Raw genomic sequence first — 19,081 nt, 5'->3', positions numbered from 1 at the left:
GAAAGAAAACTGCTGGTGCAACAGCCATGGTGTTAAACATCGAGGTGTGTGACTTGGAGTTTTATCACAAAGGTGTATTCAGTGTACTTGAATTTATTTTCCTGCTCCACCTGTAACGAAGAGGCATTTAGATGGCAAAGGAGTTGGAGCAACTTTGGGTTTTTTGGTTCTGTTTTTCTGGGGGTTTGTGTTGTTTGTTTTTTTGTTTTTTTGTTTTTTTTTTTTTTTTTGCACAATTGTATTAACAGTTTGCAGACATCCAGTATGAAGCTGTTGGTTGAAATGTTAATGTTCGTATTTTTAACACAAAAATCCAGAAAGAACATGCTACTTCGAAGAACATTATATATATGGACTCAGCCTATTTGGCTAGATGAGGGTAGAAAATGGAGTAAGATTCTAAGGTTTTGTTGTTTTTTTGGTTTTGGGGGGGTTTTTTTGGTTGTTTTTTTTTTTTGCGCTGCTAAGAAGCTATGATTTGTTTCATTCTTATTCACATTAACAGTACTTAGCTGTATTGTTTCACTGAGTGTGCTGCTATTTTATAAACATTTTTATAATATATTATTTTACTGCTTAAATTTCAAATCCTGAAGTAGATGGTTAAGTGGAGATATGATGAGTTCTTTGATTTACTGGAAATGCCCTGTACAGGTTTTTTTCCCCTAATAGTGTGTTCATGATTTTTTTTTAATTTTATTTTTTCCTTCTTTCTTCTTTCTTTTTTTTGTTCTAATCTCCTTCCTTCCTGATCACATCCTGCAAAGATGGTATACTTACCTCAGGTTTGCTGGACAAGAAATGGTTCCCATTTTCACAATACCTCACACAGTGACAGTTTGGTTGCCCCGGGGCCCACCCGGGAGAGGTTGCAAGCAGCCGAGGCGGGGCACTGGCTCCTTTTTGGTCTCTGGTATCCTTTTCATAGTGGAAAAAATGCATTGACTCTCCATTGGCGAGCAGGTCTCTTCTTTTCAAAGCTGCTGCTGGGCACAGCCATGGCCTCACCTCCTGCCTCAATGTCCTGCATTGGGAGCACCCAGAATTCTGCAGCAGTGTCTCTGTCCTAGAGGAAAAAAAATAGCTGGTATTGTTGAAGCAAGACTGCAGAGCCACATGCACATCTCCTTGGCAGCCCTGCCCCATGGCTTCATGGGGAGCTCTACCAGAAGGTCCGGAAGGTGGGGTGACCTCTCTGACCACTGGCACCATGTCCACCATGCTGGCATGACTTGCTCTGTGCCATAGGCCAGGCATAGGCAGGACCTGTGTTTAGGGTGCCCGCCCCTGCTCTTCATCCAGCCTCCTTCACACCCCAGTCCTGTTGTCATAATATCACAAAAGTTCCATATTGTTGTCTCTTTATCACAGAAGTTTCATACCTTCTTGGTGTGGTTTCATGGGCAGCTCTTCAGAGTAGCCAACTGACTCCAGTTCCTCCCGAAGTAGCCAACCCACTCTTTTATAACACTCTTCTTATTGGTTACAGCCGTGGCCTGTTAAAGTCAGGCCTGCTCCTAAATCTTTGATAATTGACCCTGCAACTCCTTAGGGGTGATATTACTTTCTGCATTATCTTTTATTTTCTTATATTCTATCCCCCGACAATTCCCCCTTTTTTCTTTTAATTACAGAGTTGCAACATTTCTAGAAAGATGTTCAAGTAAATTAACATTATGACAAATTCATATATTTCATTTAGAACTAATAGTTATACAAATGTTCAAACAACATATTACAGTACGAATATATATATATTTCTACATGTTGGTTTGGTTTTGCAGCTTTTCTCAGTTTGCAAAGTACTTCAAAATCTTTTATACTCATACTTAACAAACATTAATAGCTGCAATTGATATATTTCACTAATCAATAAACACACTGTACTGAATAATAGAACTATTCTTTTTCCAGTTCTTAGTTACTTTAGTAAATTCTCCCATCCTTCTTCCAGTTTTGTTGCTTTTCCTCATGCCATTCTTTCTCATTTCCCTTTTGTGATGGTTTTCAGCTTCTTTTACTTGATATAGGAGTCCCATTTTTTTCCTCAAGCCACTTTTTCCTATCAGTTTGACACTTTGCCTCATTTTTCCTCCAGTTAGTATTTGAGTCCTTTTTCCCAAATCCATGGGGTCATATAGTTTAGTATTTAAGTCCTTTTTCCCAAATCACATCAGGGTCACCAATTGTTGTCGTAATATTGCAAAAGTTCCGTATGGTTGTCTCTATCACAAATGTTTCATACCTTCTTGGTGTGGTTTCATGGGCAGCTCTTCAGAGCACTGACTCTCTTCTTCACAGTAGCCAGCCAACTCCCAATTCCTCACAAAGTAGCCAACCCACTCTTTTATAACACTCTTCTTCTTATTGGTTACAGCTGTGGCCTGTTAAAGTCAGGCCTGCTTCTAGTCTTTAATAATTGGCCCAGCTGAAACTCCTTAGGGGTGATATTACTTTCTGCACTATCTTTTATTTTCTTATATTCTCTCCCCCCACACAGTCCTACAGCAGCCATGGGATCACAGGGATGATCTCTGCTGTGGAACACCAGGGTGATTCCTGCTGTGGAACACAGGGCTGATCCCAGTGTCACCCCTCTGCAGAACTGAAGGGACAGGGGCTGAGGGCCACCTCCATGGTTGGTTGCTCTGCAGCAGGGTGGAGGCGAGCTGTGCTGGAAGGGGCAGCACTATTCAGCATTCCCAGTCTCCGCAGGGTCCTGGTGGGTCTGTGTGTGTCCCCACCAGGGTGAGGAGTGTCCTCGGCTGCAGTGACATGCTCAACAAGTGCCAACCCTCTGGTTACAGCATACTGTATGTTTGAAGGCTGCCAACCCTAAAATTTGAGCGCTTTCACAGTAGCTTTCTGAATAAAATGACTGCCTTGTACTCTCTTTTAACAGATGTTAAAGGAAGTGTGTTACTGCAAATGAGGTGTGAGATTTTCTCTCCCTGAATTGCAGAAATTGTAAGTCTCCCAGATGATTGATGAAAAAAGAATAGAAAATGTGTTGCTGATTCTGCCTTCCCAAGTGCCAAAGGATTGGTACAGTTGCTAAAAGCAGCTTCTTATTGATGGTACTTCGATGGTCTTCTCCTCCTTCCTGTTACTGTAGTGTAGGAGCACCTCAGAATGTATTTATTTGTATTTCCAACGTGCTTGTGAAAGAGAAAAATACCAATTAATCCCATGTCCAATTAATTCAATGTCTATGATTTATGCTTGAGTAATCGGACAGCTCTTAATTACTCAGCAAACTACCTGGCCACTGGATTTTTTCCACTATGTTTATTACCATGTTCTCATGTACCTCAGAAATCACTCTTAGTTGCACAGTTTCTGTTCTCAAACTTTTTTGGGTTTTTTTTGTTTTGGTTTGGGGTTTTTTTGGTTTTTTTTTGTTTTGTTTTGTTTTGTTTTGTTCTAGTGGTTTTTTTTTTTTTTTCCTTTATTGAGTGTGATGCCATATCAAGTCAATGTTACTCTCTCACAAATGTGCTCTTTAAGAGGTGTGGATGTTTATGTGGTCAGGGGATGCTAGAAAGTGTGGTAGTAGACATCAGTGTAAACAAAAGTATTTAGAAAGTACATGAGATTGTTTCTGATGGATAAGACTCTGATACGGTGTAGGTATGATTGCCTTTTAAAAGGTCTTTGTTCAGTATTGTCATTTTTATTAATAACATATTGTTTTGACTAGTTTAAAGATGGTTCTAAGAAAAGTGTTTTGGCGGGATTAGGTATGCTGTATGGACAATAAACTCACCTTGACCTAAATTTACTTGCCTTGCTTTTATTCCTTTAGTGAATTCGGTTGTGTCACTTCACTCCATGGTGGTGTTTCCTTAGTGGGATGTGATTCTAAAACCTCTGATCTGGATAGATGGTGCTAGCAGGCATATAAAATGAAGTCTGCTGTCACAGAATGAGCCTGCCTCTAAAATGTATCTGCCTTCCCACTGTATAGGCAAATTCTGGCACGTAATCCCCTGAGATTCAAGGAGAACAAAGTCCTAAAAAATTGGTAAATTGCAGGATCAAAAATTTTTGTGGGAATCGAACTGGTGAAAAGCCAAATGGAGTGCACATTTTTGCAATTAATTGAAATATGATTTAAATCTTCACTCAATTGCTTGTTGCACTGGAATGCTACTGAGAAAATCAGATTGTTTTTCTTTCTATAAACCTGGGGAAACTGTGAGTAGAAGGAGTGGGATTTGTGATGAGGCCATTGTCCCAGGTCTGTTTCCTCAGTCTGTGGCCAGGAGGGCAGGATGCTCAGACTCTCCCCTTGTGGATACCTGCTGTGAAGTGACCAAGCTCCTGTGGGATGTGTTTGGCCTGACCTCCCCTCCACTGCCATCCAGTAGCAGTTTTCTCCTGACTTTCCAGCCCTTTTTCATCCTGGGGAGAGCAAAGAGACCCTGAAGAATGAAGAAGAGGCATTTTGGCAGCCATACTGGAAAAACATCATCATAAAGTGAATAATACTGCCAAACCCAAAGGTAAAGGAAAAGACCCCAAATGACAAACTTCAAGATAAAATGAACAGGGAGAAGGAAAAAAAACTCAAAAGGGAAAAACAAGTGTTGCAAAAATGAAGAAACACACAAGCAAAAATAGAAACAAATAGAAAAATAATGGATGGAAATAATGAATTAATTATGAATTATGGAATGAATATAAATTAATTAAAAATTATAGGAAATAGGGATTAAATCTGAAGGCTGGGGGTCAGGAGATCGAGATCTTTCTAGCCATAATCAGACAATCTTGGGACCTGTGGTTTTAGGGAAAGTCTGAAGACTTCCCTGCCAAATGTCTTGTGCGCCTCACATCTCCCAGCTTATCTGCCCCAAGAGGTAGAGATTCTAAAACAAGTCCAGAGTTTTCTCTGACCACCACTGAACAACACGACCAGCAATTTCTGGTATTTACTAGGCTCATCTTGGAGCCTGTGAAGGACTGGAGTTGTGCAGTGACCGGGCCCTGAACAGATTTGTCCAGAGAGGGTGTGGAGTCTTCCCTCTCTGGGGATATTCCAGAGCTGTCTGGAGACAATCCTGCACTCTGGGATAACCCTGCTGGAGCAGGGAGACTGTACCAGATACCCTACTGTGGTCCTTTCCAACCTGACCCATCCTGTGTTTCTGTGATTGTGGTTCTATTTAAAAGGGTTCTCAAAGGTGATTTGCATTCCAGCTGGATTGCTGATATCCCTGCTGATGCAGCCAGAGACAACACTGAAACTTCTGGGACTCTCAGTGAGGACACTTGCCAGGGAGAACATCAAGTCAGTGCTCTGCTGGGCTCCAGGGGCACTGTGAGGAAGGTACTTCAGCAGCACCTCAGCAGCAGTGGCATTCAATCAAGACCTGTTAGGATTACAAATTAAGATGAGTAAAGCTGAGGTATTTACACTGAGGTAAGAAAAAACACTGAGTTTTGCTGCACCCTGCTAGAACAGAGAGAGAGAAAGGAGCTGATGCAAAGAAGAAAACAAGTAAAAGGGAAAATATCTGTGTCCTTAAATGCCTGTCATTCTGTGGAAATTATGTGGTGCTAGCTTGGTCTTGACATTGAGTTTTCTCTAAAAATAAACTGGGTAGTTATTTGAGCTCTTCCAAAATGCAAAGTGCAGAAACTGCAAGAATTAGGCCCTAGCAGTAAAGGAGAGAGGGAAAGGTCAGCAGACTGGCTGTGTTTGGCTCCTCAGATTACTCAGGAACCCTTCCTAGAGCAAAAGCTCTGGTTCATCTGACAGGACTTGTAAGCATCCATGAAGAGCAGTAGATTGACCTTTCTGATGAGGGTTTTCAGAACTTGAGCAAAGCTGTGAGTGGGACATAACTAGCTGGAGGATGAGGGATGAAATCAGCATTGTCATCCAGCACACTCAAACAAAAATTTACCTCAATTTTTCCAGTTTCCTCATGTTGTCTCTCAGGGGAGAACTCATCACACTGCAGCCTCCTCATGAGGGGAAGAGGAGGGGCAGGCCCTGATCTCTGCTCTGTGTGACCAGGGACAGGATCCGGGGAATGGGGACACAGCTGGAGCTGGGTCAGGGGAGGGTTAGGGTGGATATCAGGAAAAGGTTCTTCCCCCAGAGGGTGCTGGGGCACTGAACAGGCTACCCAGGGAATGGTCATGTCCCCAAGGCTGCCAGAGCTCCAGGGGTGTTTGGACATCCCTGAGCGCTCTCAGGGATGCACAGGGTGGGATTGCTGGGATATCTGTGCACAGCCAGGGGCTGGACTGGATGATCCTTGTGAGTTTCTTCCAAAGCAGGATATTCTGTGATTCCATGGTTGCAAATTCAACTTGTTTGTTTCTCAGAGAAACGTTTTATTCTGGTTACTTTGGATCTGCTTCTTAGACACAACCAAGTATTGATCCTTCTGGTATGTGCTGATGGTGATGTTTAACCTCCCAGGTTTAGGTATTAGGGCTTGGCCTAAGGCTACAGAGCTTTTCAGCAGGAGCGCCCAAACCGCAGGTGTGAGTCTCCTCGGCGTGCAGCGGCGCCCGGGCGAAGGATGGGATCTGTAATCCCGGGATCGGCGAGAGCTGTGGAACAGGAAGGGCCGCGGCGGGCGCTGCAGGGCGCGGAGGGAGCCGCCAGGGGGAGCCCGCGCACCGCGCACGGCCCTCAGGGCCCCGGGCAATGCCGGGCGCCCCGCGCTCGGAAAGGAACGGCCCCGGCGCCCCCGGGGCTCGCCTGAGCCCGCCTCCGCCGTGCGGCCCGCAGCCACAGCTCCGGCAGCAGGCCTGCCCCTGCTCCCTGCTCGCAGCCCGTATACCGCACTGAGACGAGCTTAAAAACAATTAAAAACATTCCCGAAGTCACTCTGCCACGAATGAAATTCTAAGAACTCTGTTCTCCAGCAGACCCAATTTGAGGCCTGTCCACAGCACAATCTCTGTGTAGGATTTGCCAGGGTTATGCCTCTCTTCAGGCCAGCACATCCTTCAGAGGAGCATTAACGCAGGCAGAGAAGTGCAATGGCACAGAATGGAAGAAATTCAGCAAAGGTTTCTGCTGGGTGTATTTGTAAGCACAACGAGCAACATCAGATCCCAAATGACAATTGAAAAAGGAAACCTAATCTAGCAGCTAAGCCATGAGGCTCTAAGTCAGAAGGTACAGGCTTTCCAAGCTGTTTTCTTGCAAAGCCAAAGTGGCTTGTGTGTCACCCAAAGTGGGTGACTTCAGACGAAGTCTGTCTCGAACTTTGCCTGAAGGGCTGTCACTTTTGCAAAAGGACCTGTATGAAAGCATGCACTTAGAAGAGACGTTAACAGTGTAGGCTCATGTTTGAGACTTGATCCTCTAAACCACACATGAGACACAGCTGGGGTTTTATCACCGCAGCAAAACACAGTTGTTTTTAATGGTGATGCAAGAGAAATAGAGCTGATTCAGTTGGCACTTGCTCATTCACAGGCGAGACTGTCACTGGTGTCACCCCTTGAAATTGTCAGTTCTGAAATCTGTGGAGAGGCACTGCAGAAATTTGAGGCTAACACCACACTGAGGAAGGAAGATAAAAAGGAAATTAAAAAGACACAACTCTTGCATTAAATATTTAATTTTTGCATCTGCTTTAAACAGCTACTGAAACAAATTATGTTTCAGTCTTCATTTAGAATGTATTTGTTGTTAAAGCACAAACCACTTTCAAACTGAGATCAGACCTCCGGGCAACCCAGAAGAATTTCTTGGATTTTTAGATAGCATTTATTCAATCTGGTTGAGAAATCCTGAAGGAAATACACTCATCTGACCAACTAATATTTTGGTTAATCACACTGTCTGTAAGCCGTAAAACTTCAGCTTTCTGAGAGGAAAAGGATGAGTTCCAATGACTTCTTGTGTTACTTTGTCCATTTTACCACCAGGAATTTCTAGGCTGACCAGAGAAGCTGTGGCTGCCCCTGGATCTCTGGAAGTGTCCAAGGCCAAGTTAGATGGGGCTTGGAGCAACCTGGGACAGTGGAAGATGTCCCTGCTCATGGCAGGGGGTTGTAACAGGATCATATTTAAGGTCCCTTCCAAGCCAGGCCATTCTGTGATTCTATGGGTTCTTCAGGACAAGACCAGTGTGGTCCCAGCTGGATGTGGGTGCTGACATCTCACACTGCTCTGCCTTGGAAACTGCTGCTTTAAACTATTCCTTGGAACCAGCTCCCCTTTGCTGCTGGTTACTCCAGGGTGTGACTTGGCTGCCCTGGCTTCTAAGTGACTTGTGAGTAATGTCTTTTACGCATCTATATACAAATGTATTGATATTATTCTGAGCAAAGTGCTGCTGCCAGTCAGTGTTAACCAAGCTGATGTAACCAGAGTGAACATCACCAAGCATTCTGTGTTCTGCAAAGGGGTGAACTTGCTCTGTCCCCTGTTCCCGGTGTGGGAGGAACACAGTGCAGGGACCTGGGGTGCAGCTGCAGTGGAGCTGCAGGCTGACTCTGGAGCAGCCCAGCTGAGACAAGACAATTACCAGCCCTTCACCCAGCACAGCGCCCTGTGGCACCAGGCAGGGGACGGACACTCAGAGACACGGCAGGAGATGAAAACCCAGACTTTCCTACCCTTAATCTGTGAGGGTGTAAAAGCGCAGGGGTTCCATTGTGCTGCGTCCTTCCTGGAAGGCCACTAGCTCGGGCTGCTGTTTTGTCATTTAGTAATTGCACCGCGACTGAAGTATGTTACAGAACTGGACATCCGAGACTCTGGTAAGGGAAACCTGGAATTGAGGCAGTCAGGAAACACGGTCCGACTGTGGGTGCGGGGGACGCAGCTGGGAAGGGACTTCAGTCCCAGCTTAGGCGCGGCGAGTGTCACTCAAAGCGGCTTCAGGCTGCTTAGACCAGGACGCTTCCTTAACACCAGCGTCATGAGGCGCTGCGAAACCCGAAGTTTTATGGTGAAAGCCTCCTGACTGCAACTGCAGAGCGAGAATGCGGAACCATTCAGAGCGCAGCAGTCCAGGTGTAAACCCCACACTGCCACGGCCACCTCTGAATCCCGTCCGCAGGCGCTGAAATGCCACCAGGGCGGTGACCCCACCGCTGCCCTGCAGCCTGTCTGAATGCTGATTAACCCCTTGGGAGAAGAACTTCTTCCCGATGCCCAACGCCAGCCTCCCGTGAGGACGTTCCCTCTCGCCGTGTCGCTTGTGGCGTGGGAGCAGGGCCGGCCGCCTCGGACCATCCCAGGGCCACAAGCCCTTCCCGGATCCTCCTTTTCAGCCGGGGGCCGCCTCCGGTGACGTCAGGGCGGGACGCGGGGCGGGGGCATGACGTCACGGCGCGGCGCCGCAGTGCGGGCGGTGGGAGGTGCGCTCACCTGCGCTCGCCCCGCGCGCGTCTGTGCTCACCTGCGCGCACATTTGGGCACACGTCTGCGCCCACCTGCGCTCACCTGGGCTGCCGTGCGCCATGGTTCGGTTCGGGCTGACGGTCGTGCGGCAGTGAGTACCGCCCGCGCATCCCCGGCGGTGGCCGTGCCCCGGCGGCCGCGTGCCCTCCACGGTCCCGGGCAGCGGAAGGGGGAAGCTGAGCAAAAGCGCTCAGGCGGGGCAAGGGTAGCGTGAACCTTTTTCCCGTGAAACGTTAAGGTGGTTGTGACTCGGGTGGATTTCCTAAGGTGACTTTTTTTCTCCCACTCTGTTGACAGAGGTTTGTAGCTGCCTGAACCAAGTAGCTCCAGCTTTCCACAGCTGTCAGGAGAAAACTCTTTAATTTGTAGGAAGGCTGAGCTTTTTTTCTCCTTTACTATAAAGCCCGAGGGCAGCAGTGGGCGGGGAGGATTCTGCCCCTCTGCCCCACTCTGCTGAGACCCCCCTGCAGGGCTGCATCCAGCCCTGGGGCCAGCACAGGAAGGACTGGGAGCTGCTGGAGCCAGGCCAGAGCAGGGACACCGAGAGGATCAGAGGGATGGAGCAGCTCTGCTGGGAGGAAAGGCTGAGGGAATTGGGAGTGTTCAGCCTGGAGAAGAGAAGGCTTTGGGGTCATCTCAGAGATGGAGAGAGACACATAACAAGGGGCCTGGAGTGACAGAACAAGGGGGAATGACTTCACACTGACAGAGGGTAGGCTTAGATTGGCTATCAGGTACAAGAAGTTCTCTGTGAGGGTGGTGAGGCCCTGGCACAGGTTGCCCAGAGAAGCTGTGCCTACCCCATCCCTGGAAGGCCAGGCTGGATGGGGCTCTGAGCAGGCTGGGATAGTGGCAGATATCCATGCCCATGGCAGGGGGGTGGAACTGGGTGATCTTTAAGTCTTTTCCAACCCATTCCATGAGTCTATGATTTCTTCTGCTCTGACTTCCTAGGCTCTATTTCTTCCAGGTGTGCAGCTCTGCTGCTACCCTTGATAATCTTTGGAGCTGCTTCCCTGTGAAGTTCAGAGAACCAGCTGCAACACATGCTTGTCACAAGAAGGCTCCAGAGTCTTCCTGCAGCTTTGTTCTCTCTAGCATGGAGGTGTAGCTGTTACAGATAAATTGTGCTACATTTATGATATATTTAAGAAATCACTTATCTTACTTTTACTCCAGATGGCTTTGTCTCATTAAAAGCTGGCAGCATGATTGGAATTGATTTGAAAATGTTTTTTTTATTGTTATAAAATCTTTGTGTGCATTGTTTTGAAAAGGGTTTGTGCTGCATTGTTTCTCATTTTTTTTACATTCAGGTGCTGCTGCCTCTTGTTGGTTTTTAATACAAAAATGTTTTTGTATGATGACATTTAAGTTTTTGTTGTTGTTTACAATCTCTTTCAGTGGAGAAACAAGATACAACAAAGACAAGATACTGCAAGGTTAGTAAGAGTTATTCTGTTAGCTGCTTAGAGATGGAAAATAATGGTGAAATCCTGTCACCAAGTGCTCAGATGTCATTAAGCAATAATACTGTATACCTTTAGAGACCTTATGTGTAAACCAGGACATGGCTTTCATAATGTTACAGAAGATTTTAAGTCTCCCTCCACAGAATATCAGCACATGCTGATGCACATTGTGTTTTAACAGGAGTATTAGAAGAGTTCCTTTTTCTACACAGGTAAAAAATACGTTGCATGTAATCAAATAAAATGGTAGCAGCACCTTTTACTAAGGACTCCATCGCACTGTGTTAAATCCCAGTAACAGGAAGTTTGGCAAAAGGGCTTCTGGGAAAAGGAGCTGCAGAAGGATGGGTAAAGATCCTGATGTGAAGGGGGCTGTTGCCTCAAGAAGGGAATCGGTTACTTGCAGTAAAACCTGCAGGAGGGCAAGGGAGAATGAAAAGTAAATGTTGTTTAAATGCTTGAATTGTTCAATCCCAGCTCTTTCTAGGAAGGTTGTCTTGATTAGACGCCTTTAAAACTAGATTTCACCCTTGTGGCTGCCAGCTTGTACACCTAGAACTGAGCACACTGAGCTGCCTGGATGTCTGCTGTAGGAAAATCATGGCTGGGGTTGTACTCTGAGTAAATGAGATTCCTACAGTACTTCATGTTGTGAAGGAGAATTGTGCTTCCAGATTTTCCTCTCTCTGGCATTGCCATTTACAGTTCTTGCAACATGGATTTGTGCTCATAATAAAATAAGAAATGAATATTCCCCTGCTTTACTTGCTTAAAAATGCTGATTATGTCTTTTGACTTCCTAGCTCCTTGGGTCAAATGATGTGTAGAGGACTCCTCTCCAGTGTAGAGAGAACATAGCTTCTGTTTTTGAGCAAGTCTTTTCTGAATTGAGAAGTGTAAGCCTTTATCAGCACAGTGGGGTCAGACATCTCACATGTCTGAATTACAGATGAGGTGCTCGGAACTCAGGTTCTGGACTTCCGGTGTCCCGTCTTTTGCTGGTGGATTGTGCATTTTCTATGTGAAAGTAGTTTATTTTCTTTGTTCTGAATCTGATGGGAATTTCACTCTCTCTGCTCTGGCTCCTTGCAGGACTAGAGAGGGTGAAAGGTGTGGATGTAGCAATCTGTTACATGCTTGTCCCCCCACCACAGTTCTGGGTTCTCCTGCAGACTCTCAACTGTGACAGGAGCACACCTCTTCAGCTCAGGCTGGATTTCCAAAGTGCTGCTTCTCTCAACACTGTCCAAGAACTCTGTGACCAGTTACTCTCACAGACTTCCTGGCTGGAAACAATTTTTGGGAGGTTTGCTGCTTTGCAGCTGGGTTTGCTCCAGCTTGCGTGAGCATTACTGTCAGTGAGTGAGGTGGAGAGGAAGAGACCACAACAGATTGTGTTTGCATCTCATTCTCTCAGCAGTATTGTCGTCTTTCTTATTTACATTTAACAAATCTGTTTATGAAATTTCAGCTGTGAGATACCTCTTGCAGGGACTAGTGACCCTTCTAAAAATGGTCACATTTATTAAATGTAGGTCTCTGTTTTGTGTTTGAATTTGTCAAAGGCATAGATTAATGTAATTATCATTGAGAACTATCCTTCTGTCTTCCTAGGCTTTACTCATTTTTAACATTAAATATGTATGACTGAGTTTAGGGAAGACCAGAAAAGCAGTGACTTTTCCTAAGGATTGGCTTTGCTAAAGAAGAAAGATTTTCTTATGACTGGGCAGTTTCTTTCTTGCTGACATGCCTGGTTGGTCAGCTGCTAAATGGTCTAAAATTTGCATGTTTTAATGTTTTGGGGTTTTTATTTTGTAGGTCAAGGAGTGGATGAGCCACTCTCTGCAACTGGTTTCAGGCAAGCAGATGCTGCTGGTTTATTTCTCAGTAATGTGAAGTTTACCCATGTCTTTTCAAGTGACCTCCTTCGAGCAAAGCAGGTAAGTGCTTCTTGAGGCAACAGCTGGCTCCCAAATCTGGCAGTTTTTGCTGTTGGTGATGCAAAAATAATGCAGAGATAGAGCCAAAAGCTGCCCCTGGATCCCTGGAAGTCTCCAGGGCTAGATTGGATGGGGCTCTGAGCAACCTGGGATAGTAGAAGGTGTTCCTGCCTGTGGCAAGGGGTTGGAACTGTGTGATCTCTAAGATCCCCTCCAACCCAAACCAGTCCATGGTTCCATGATTTGCTGTTATTTAAATGGGCATTGTTCTTGCTGAAGGAGTAATGGGGACTTTGAGGTCCCCATCATCACAGACAGAAATGAGTTTTTCTCTGAAGAAGCAAACCAGATTGACTGTGACACTGTTGTGCTGTCCCAGGCACTGTGGCTGCATGCTGTGTTCTTTTGAGGAATGCAGACCAATGCAGGCAAGATCGAGTTTTGCTGTGAAATCAGTACAAGGGTATTAAATGGGCAGAGATGTTGGATTTTGTCAGGCATCTCACACCTCTTGCTTTGATGCAGCAAATATACACTTCAGATTAAATAAAGAGGAAAAGTTACTACATAGGATTATATGTGACCTTGTGTGCAGAATGGTGAAATACTCAAAATTAGGCAACCAAAATTTTTAAAGTTAGAGGTCGGCTGTTCTAGGAAGATCATGTCTCCTGTGGAGGCTCTATCTTTAATTCTCTCTTCTGTTACTGATTCTGTATTTTCAAGAGACATGTAGGGGGTTGAAACTCCTAAGCAATTCTTGTTCGCTTGCTTTTTGCTGTGTTGTCCTGCTATGAGGCTGTGTTGTAAACCAGATCAACCAAATGTAGTATAAATCTCCTTTTTTTTCCCCTCAAAACATACTCCATCAACATTGCTCATCAGCTTTGCAGCACAGGTCCAGAAACTGCTCTAGCAGCACAACTTAAGCAGAAAACAAAAGAGACAAGGAGGGAAGAGTGCAATAGCTGGATATTTTAAATATGCGGAATAGCTGCCTGAGTCACTTCCTTTATATGTGTGAATGGCAGTGGTGATGTTTTAAAACATTAAGAGTGCTTTCTAACTTTCATAAAGCTGTCTGTGCTGTGTGCCTGCTTTATGGGAATTGATTTGGGATATTTTTTCTTACGTTACAGACAGCCTTTTCCATGAAGAGCACTTTCAGAATTGCACTCTCCTAATGGGAAAGATCAGAATTTTTCCTTTGCATATAGGAAAGGAAAAATGCAGGTCTTTCTTTGTTTTGCCATTTGTTTGACAAGCTGTCCAGTTGTTGGGAAAGCTTTCCCAAAGATGTGTAAAGCTGAAGTTTCCATGTGGTCCATGTGTAGTTTTCTTGGCAGCTGCAGTCCTATGAAGGGCCTGTTACTACACTGTCACTTCACAGCTCAAGTGACAGTGCAGTAACATGAGAGGAATGTACAAGTTCAGTTGCAAAAGAGGAAATTCCTGCATATAATCATACAAATAACTGTGCTATGCATATACACAAGGAAGTGGATTCAACCCTGTCTTTATTTCTGCCTTGTTCTTTGACAGAAGGTTTAAGTTCCAAGAACAAATTTGTCCTAAGCACTATGTTAAATATGCCAGTCTTACAACGAGGCTGCTTATTTTTGCCAGAATCCAAGGAGTGTTTTCAAAATGAGTTCTTTAAATGTCAGATTGATTTGGTGTGGATGTTTGCACAGCCCAAACTGTCTGTGAAGCCAGTGCAGCCTTCACACTTGGGTGCATGTAAGAACCAGGAGCTGCTGTCCTCTGGTTCCCAAGAAGGACAAGGAGAGGACCCAGTGGAGGCCATAGAGGTGATGATGGGTTTGGAGCGTCTCTCTTATGAGGGGAGCCTGAGGGAGCTGGGCCTGGTTAGGGAGATCTCATGAGAGGGGATATCATGAGAGGGGATCTCATTAATGCATAGAAATATCTCCAAGGGGTGTCAGAGGATGGTGCCAGGATCTTTCCATTGGTGCCCAGTGACAGGATGAGGGACAATGGACACAAACCAAAACACAAAAAGTTCCATCTTCCAACATGAGGAAGAATTTCTGTACATTGAAGGTGGCAGAGCCCTGAAACAACCTGCCCAGGGAGGGCTTGGAGTTTCCCTCTCTGGAGATATTCCAAATCCACCTGGATATGCTCCTGTGTCACCTGCTCCAGGTGATCCTGCCTGGACAGGATGATCTCCAGAGGTCCCTTCCAGCCCTAAGGATTGGCTGTGGCAGCCAGACAGTGTTAGATGTTTTTTCAGTTCGATTAACTGAGCTGTTCCGGGGAGCACAGCTGTGAGTCTGGCCCATGTACTACATGTAAAGAATGTGTGGACATGATTGCTCTGTGTTCAGTTCAAGAGAAGATGTGGCTCTTATCCCAGTAAACCCTGCTGGCCACCTCTCATGGGTGCTGTTTCTTCAGCTGTTCTGGACTTTGAATTGGGAAGGAACTGCCAGAAGATTGCAGGTTTTCTATTTTTATGGCCTGGCCTGGGCCATCTATCCAATTCTGCCAGACTGGTAGCTGAAAAACTTTCTGTTTTGTTGATTTGGGTTGTTAAATGCTGCTGCTGGGATTCACCTTGGCTCTGGTGGTGTAAGGTGGTGTGTCTATGTTCTGTCCAGTTCATGTGACTGTATATTCACTTTTTAGACTGCTGCTGCCATTCTAGGGAAAAACAGGTTTTGCAAAGATTTGGAAATCAAGTACGATGCAAGACTGCGAGAGAGAGTAAGTGCCAAAATAATTTGTTATCAAATATTGAACAATTTGAAAATGTAGCTTCCTGCTGATGGGTATCTTGGCTTATTGCATGGTAGATTTAACAGTGGAGAGCACTATTTGATGTGGTTTTAATCACTGGAAACTGAATAATTCAAATCAGGACAATAAATTGTTTGCAGAAGGGTGAAGCAGAGCCAAAATAAATGAATGAATGTTGTAACTATGATGCTTTAATGATTTAAATAAGGTAAGGTTTAGTGTTTAAGGAGCAGCACATGATTGTAGCATTTCCTGTTTGAATCTTTTTTCTCTCAGAAATTCCAGTTCTTCACTTGAAATCAGCATTATTTACTTTTAATTGCAATGGTACTTGTGTGTGGTTTTGTTTCCTTTATTTTTGTCTTTTTCAAAAATTCTGAATTGAAGATGTATCCATCTTCTGTTGTGAAAACTTCACAGGTCATTAGAGAAAATGAATGGTTTCTTACATGTGAAAAATACCCTGTAGCGTTTTGCAAGCAACAGGAAAATGGAATTTATCCTCATGTGAAGGACTTCATACAGAAGCATTTGTGACCTCAGTCACAAAGACACTTGAATTTTGTAAGCTGGGGATGAGTGTCAGTGGGAGAAAAAACTCTCCATACAAAGATCAGGCTGAGGGTCATGTTTTGAATGTAGATGCTTTACATGAGATACACTAAGAGCAGTATTTGTCTACTGAACATATATATATATGTATATATGTATGTATGTATATATGTATATATCTGCTGTTTAAAAGGGTACCTATAAAGATATTTCCACACTCAACACTGGGATAAAATGTAAAAGGTAGCTATGCCTTGGGAATACAAGAAAACAAAGCTGAAGCTTCACAAAGTGAAGAGCTGTTTGCAGCCTCTGGAAAGGGTACAGGAGACCTGACACATCCTGCCAAACTCCATTTTTCCTTTACAGAAATATGGTGTTGCAGAAGGAAGGCCTTTGGCTGACCTCAAGGCTATGGCAAAGGATGCTGGAGAGCAATGTCCTTCATTCACACCTTCTGGAGGAGAAACATTGGATGAAGTATGGTATTTATTTATTTATTTATGCTCTGCTTTCTAGGCTTTTTTAGCAGTGCAGTTGCAGCTATTGGGGGCTTCCCACTGAGAGCTCAGCTGAACCAGAGATATTCTCTAAGCTGAAAAATACTGCTTGGTCTGATAACAGTGGCTGCCAAGTGGGGAATCTCTTTATAACTAAAATATTGATTTTGAGACTGACTCCTCGTGAAGCTCTGGCTCACAGGAGGATGATAACAATTGTTCTCTGGAGGGCAGAGGAGTTTGCACAGCAGTCAGTAACTTACAGTGGCTTCTGAGCCTTGTCTGTGAGAAATCTTTGGCTTTTACCTGAAGTAGTTTTGTGTCAGATTTCTGAAAGGCCAAATCTGTGCTTGCTTCACAACGATCTCTTCATTCTTCACAACGTTCCCTTCTGGCCTGTCCCCGCAGGTGAGAGAGCGTGTGAGGGATTTTTTTGAATTCCTCTGCCAGCTGGCTGTTGAGTTGGAGCAGAAGGAGCATGGCAAGCCCGGTGCCCCAGGCAGGAGCTCCGGAACGTCTGGAGAACAGTTTGTTTTCCCTTGGACAGACCACTGCAGTGAGGCGGAGCTGAGCTCTGCAGGCAGCGGATCTTCCACGGTATTAGATGCCAATATTTTGGTGGTGAGTCATGGAGCCTACATGAGGAACTGGATTGGCTATATGGTTTCAGATCTCAACTGTACCTTACCAGCAAATTTAACCAAGACCCAGCTGTCTTCTGTCAGTCCCAATACTGGAGTCAGTCATTTTATTATAAAACTTGAAAACGGGAGTTTGTTGAAGCCCAATATCATGTGTGTCTGTCTTAACCAAGACTCTCACTTAGTGGATGTGGGAGCTGAATGTGTAGCTTCAAAAGTGTTTTAAGACTCTCTGTGGGGGGAAGGTGGAATTAGATCACAATTTTGCTAAACTTAGGAAAAGTATCTGTAGTAATTACTGGGATTGACTGGAATTGCTGACACTAAACTGCAAAAAGGGAGACATGCAACTGCTTGCCATCTTAAAAACCACAATTTGCGTGGTCCTAGAGCCCACTATAAGTTGGCAGTAGTAAAATAAAACAAATATTCTCTGTTCTCAGAAACGTAGTACTTGCAGTCACTTGCATATCTGCTCCTACAGCACATATTTCAAACAACTCCTTTGCATTACTCCATAATTATTTTGGTTACCTCCAAGTGAAAGGGTTGGGGAGAGGAGAGGAGTGGTACCTCAGAGCTGAGCTATGCTGTATTCTTGTTTTATTACAAAATGCTATATTGTAATATGAAACATACATGTTGTCTTAAAATAATTTTTTGAATGCAATAGTAGAACCTAGGAAGGAGCATTGCCCAGTGGGACAGGTTTGGTGCAGAGCCAAGGGATGTGATTCTGACACTGAATATCTGTGAGACTCTGGGCAAGTCTCCTTTCAATTTGTAATGTGGGAATAAACCTACCTCACCAGAAGTATTTCCTAAGAAATTGTTCAGGTTGTCAAGATCTCTGTTGAAGAGTATTGTATACAAACACAGAGTATTTATTTTTAGCTGTGAACAGGATGAGGAACCTTGTGTGCACATAGTAATGGTCTCTTTTCTGGAAAAGGGACCTTCTCTCTGGGGTGAGTTGTACCTGACTGGAATCTTTCTGTCAACTGCAGTCATGCACTTGATTATATAAATATTTTTGCCTAGAATGAGGCAAGTTTGATTGTTTGGTGACTGTTGGTGTTAGTACTGCATTCTTTCCCCGATGGGGTATTTGTGGTGTTACAGTGTGAGCTTATCTATGTTATTTATAAGATTCACGTATTTTTCCTTCATTTGCATATTTTAGGCCTGTTAAAAAAATAAAGGCTCCTGAATAGAACTCCCATTTCATCTGTATTTCTTTTGAGGTAAAAATCTTTCTTAATATTGCCCTGTGAAGCTTTGCTCAGATCACGTAACTTTTTTTTCCTTCCTGGCCTTACACTGTGAAAAAGACTCTTAGGGCTGATGCTGTTTAAAAGTTTCCATAGCTCTTTTTCAGTAAAAAAATAATTCCTTCTCAATATACTGAAGGAAATAAGTCTTCACAGGAAGCTAAAATGGGAATATGACTTCTGCATGGACTCTTCAAGCTCTTTGTGAAATGCATCTTCCTGGAAGGCTCCTCAATACTAAATTGATGGTCAGAGCCAATGAAGATAGAAAAGCTTTAATTATGACTTCTAACAGAGTTAATGGTAGGAGAATGGGGTAGGAGTTCATTCTGAATTTGCCTGTCCCTAGTAGTGCCAGTTTATTTCAGGCACGCCACTTACATAGCAGGGAATTCTCCTGCCAGTGCTTTAAACTGCTGAAACTCCCCTGGAACTGCCACGTCCTGAATTTTGCCAATTGTTCCATCAATTCTTCTTGGAACCAATCATCAAGTCTTAATGGAGTTGAAAATGTGAGAGGATGAGTGGAGATGTTACACAGTTTTCTCCCTAAG

General features: G+C 44.4%; 1 protein-coding gene and 1 long non-coding RNA gene across 3 annotated transcripts; one reads left to right on the top strand and one right to left on the bottom strand.

The window, feature by feature from the left end:
* Positions 1-236: 236 nt before the first annotated feature.
* Positions 237-5,833, bottom strand: LOC135300861 (uncharacterized). Its single transcript, XR_010362623.1, has 2 exons — positions 2,246-5,833; positions 237-1,382 (listed from the first exon to the last, which is right to left on the bottom strand). It is a non-coding gene; the product is annotated as an uncharacterized LOC135300861 (long non-coding RNA).
* A 3,446-nt stretch (positions 5,834-9,279) lies between these two features.
* Positions 9,280-18,472, top strand: TIGAR (TP53 induced glycolysis regulatory phosphatase). 2 transcript variants are annotated; one of them, XM_064420814.1, is made up of 6 exons: positions 9,280-9,476; positions 10,790-10,827; positions 12,679-12,800; positions 15,453-15,530; positions 16,485-16,595; positions 17,024-18,472. In XM_064420814.1, exons 1-6 carry the CDS (start codon positions 9,445-9,447, stop codon positions 17,480-17,482), a joined length of 840 nt encoding a protein of 279 aa, XP_064276884.1. In that variant the 5' UTR covers positions 9,280-9,444; the 3' UTR covers positions 17,483-18,472. The 2 variants fall into 2 exon arrangements, with proteins under 2 accessions (XP_064276884.1, XP_064276883.1); XM_064420813.1 differs by lacking the exon at positions 9,280-9,476 and adding an exon at positions 10,122-10,490.
* The last annotated feature ends 609 nt before the right edge of the window (positions 18,473-19,081 follow it).

This window comes from Passer domesticus, chromosome 5 (assembly GCF_036417665.1).
Source record: "Passer domesticus isolate bPasDom1 chromosome 5, bPasDom1.hap1, whole genome shotgun sequence".
Lineage (NCBI taxonomy): Eukaryota > Metazoa > Chordata > Aves > Passeriformes > Passeridae > Passer > Passer domesticus.
The sequence above is the reverse complement of the archived record's forward strand: the minus strand, read 5'-3'. Positions and strand labels throughout refer to the sequence as shown.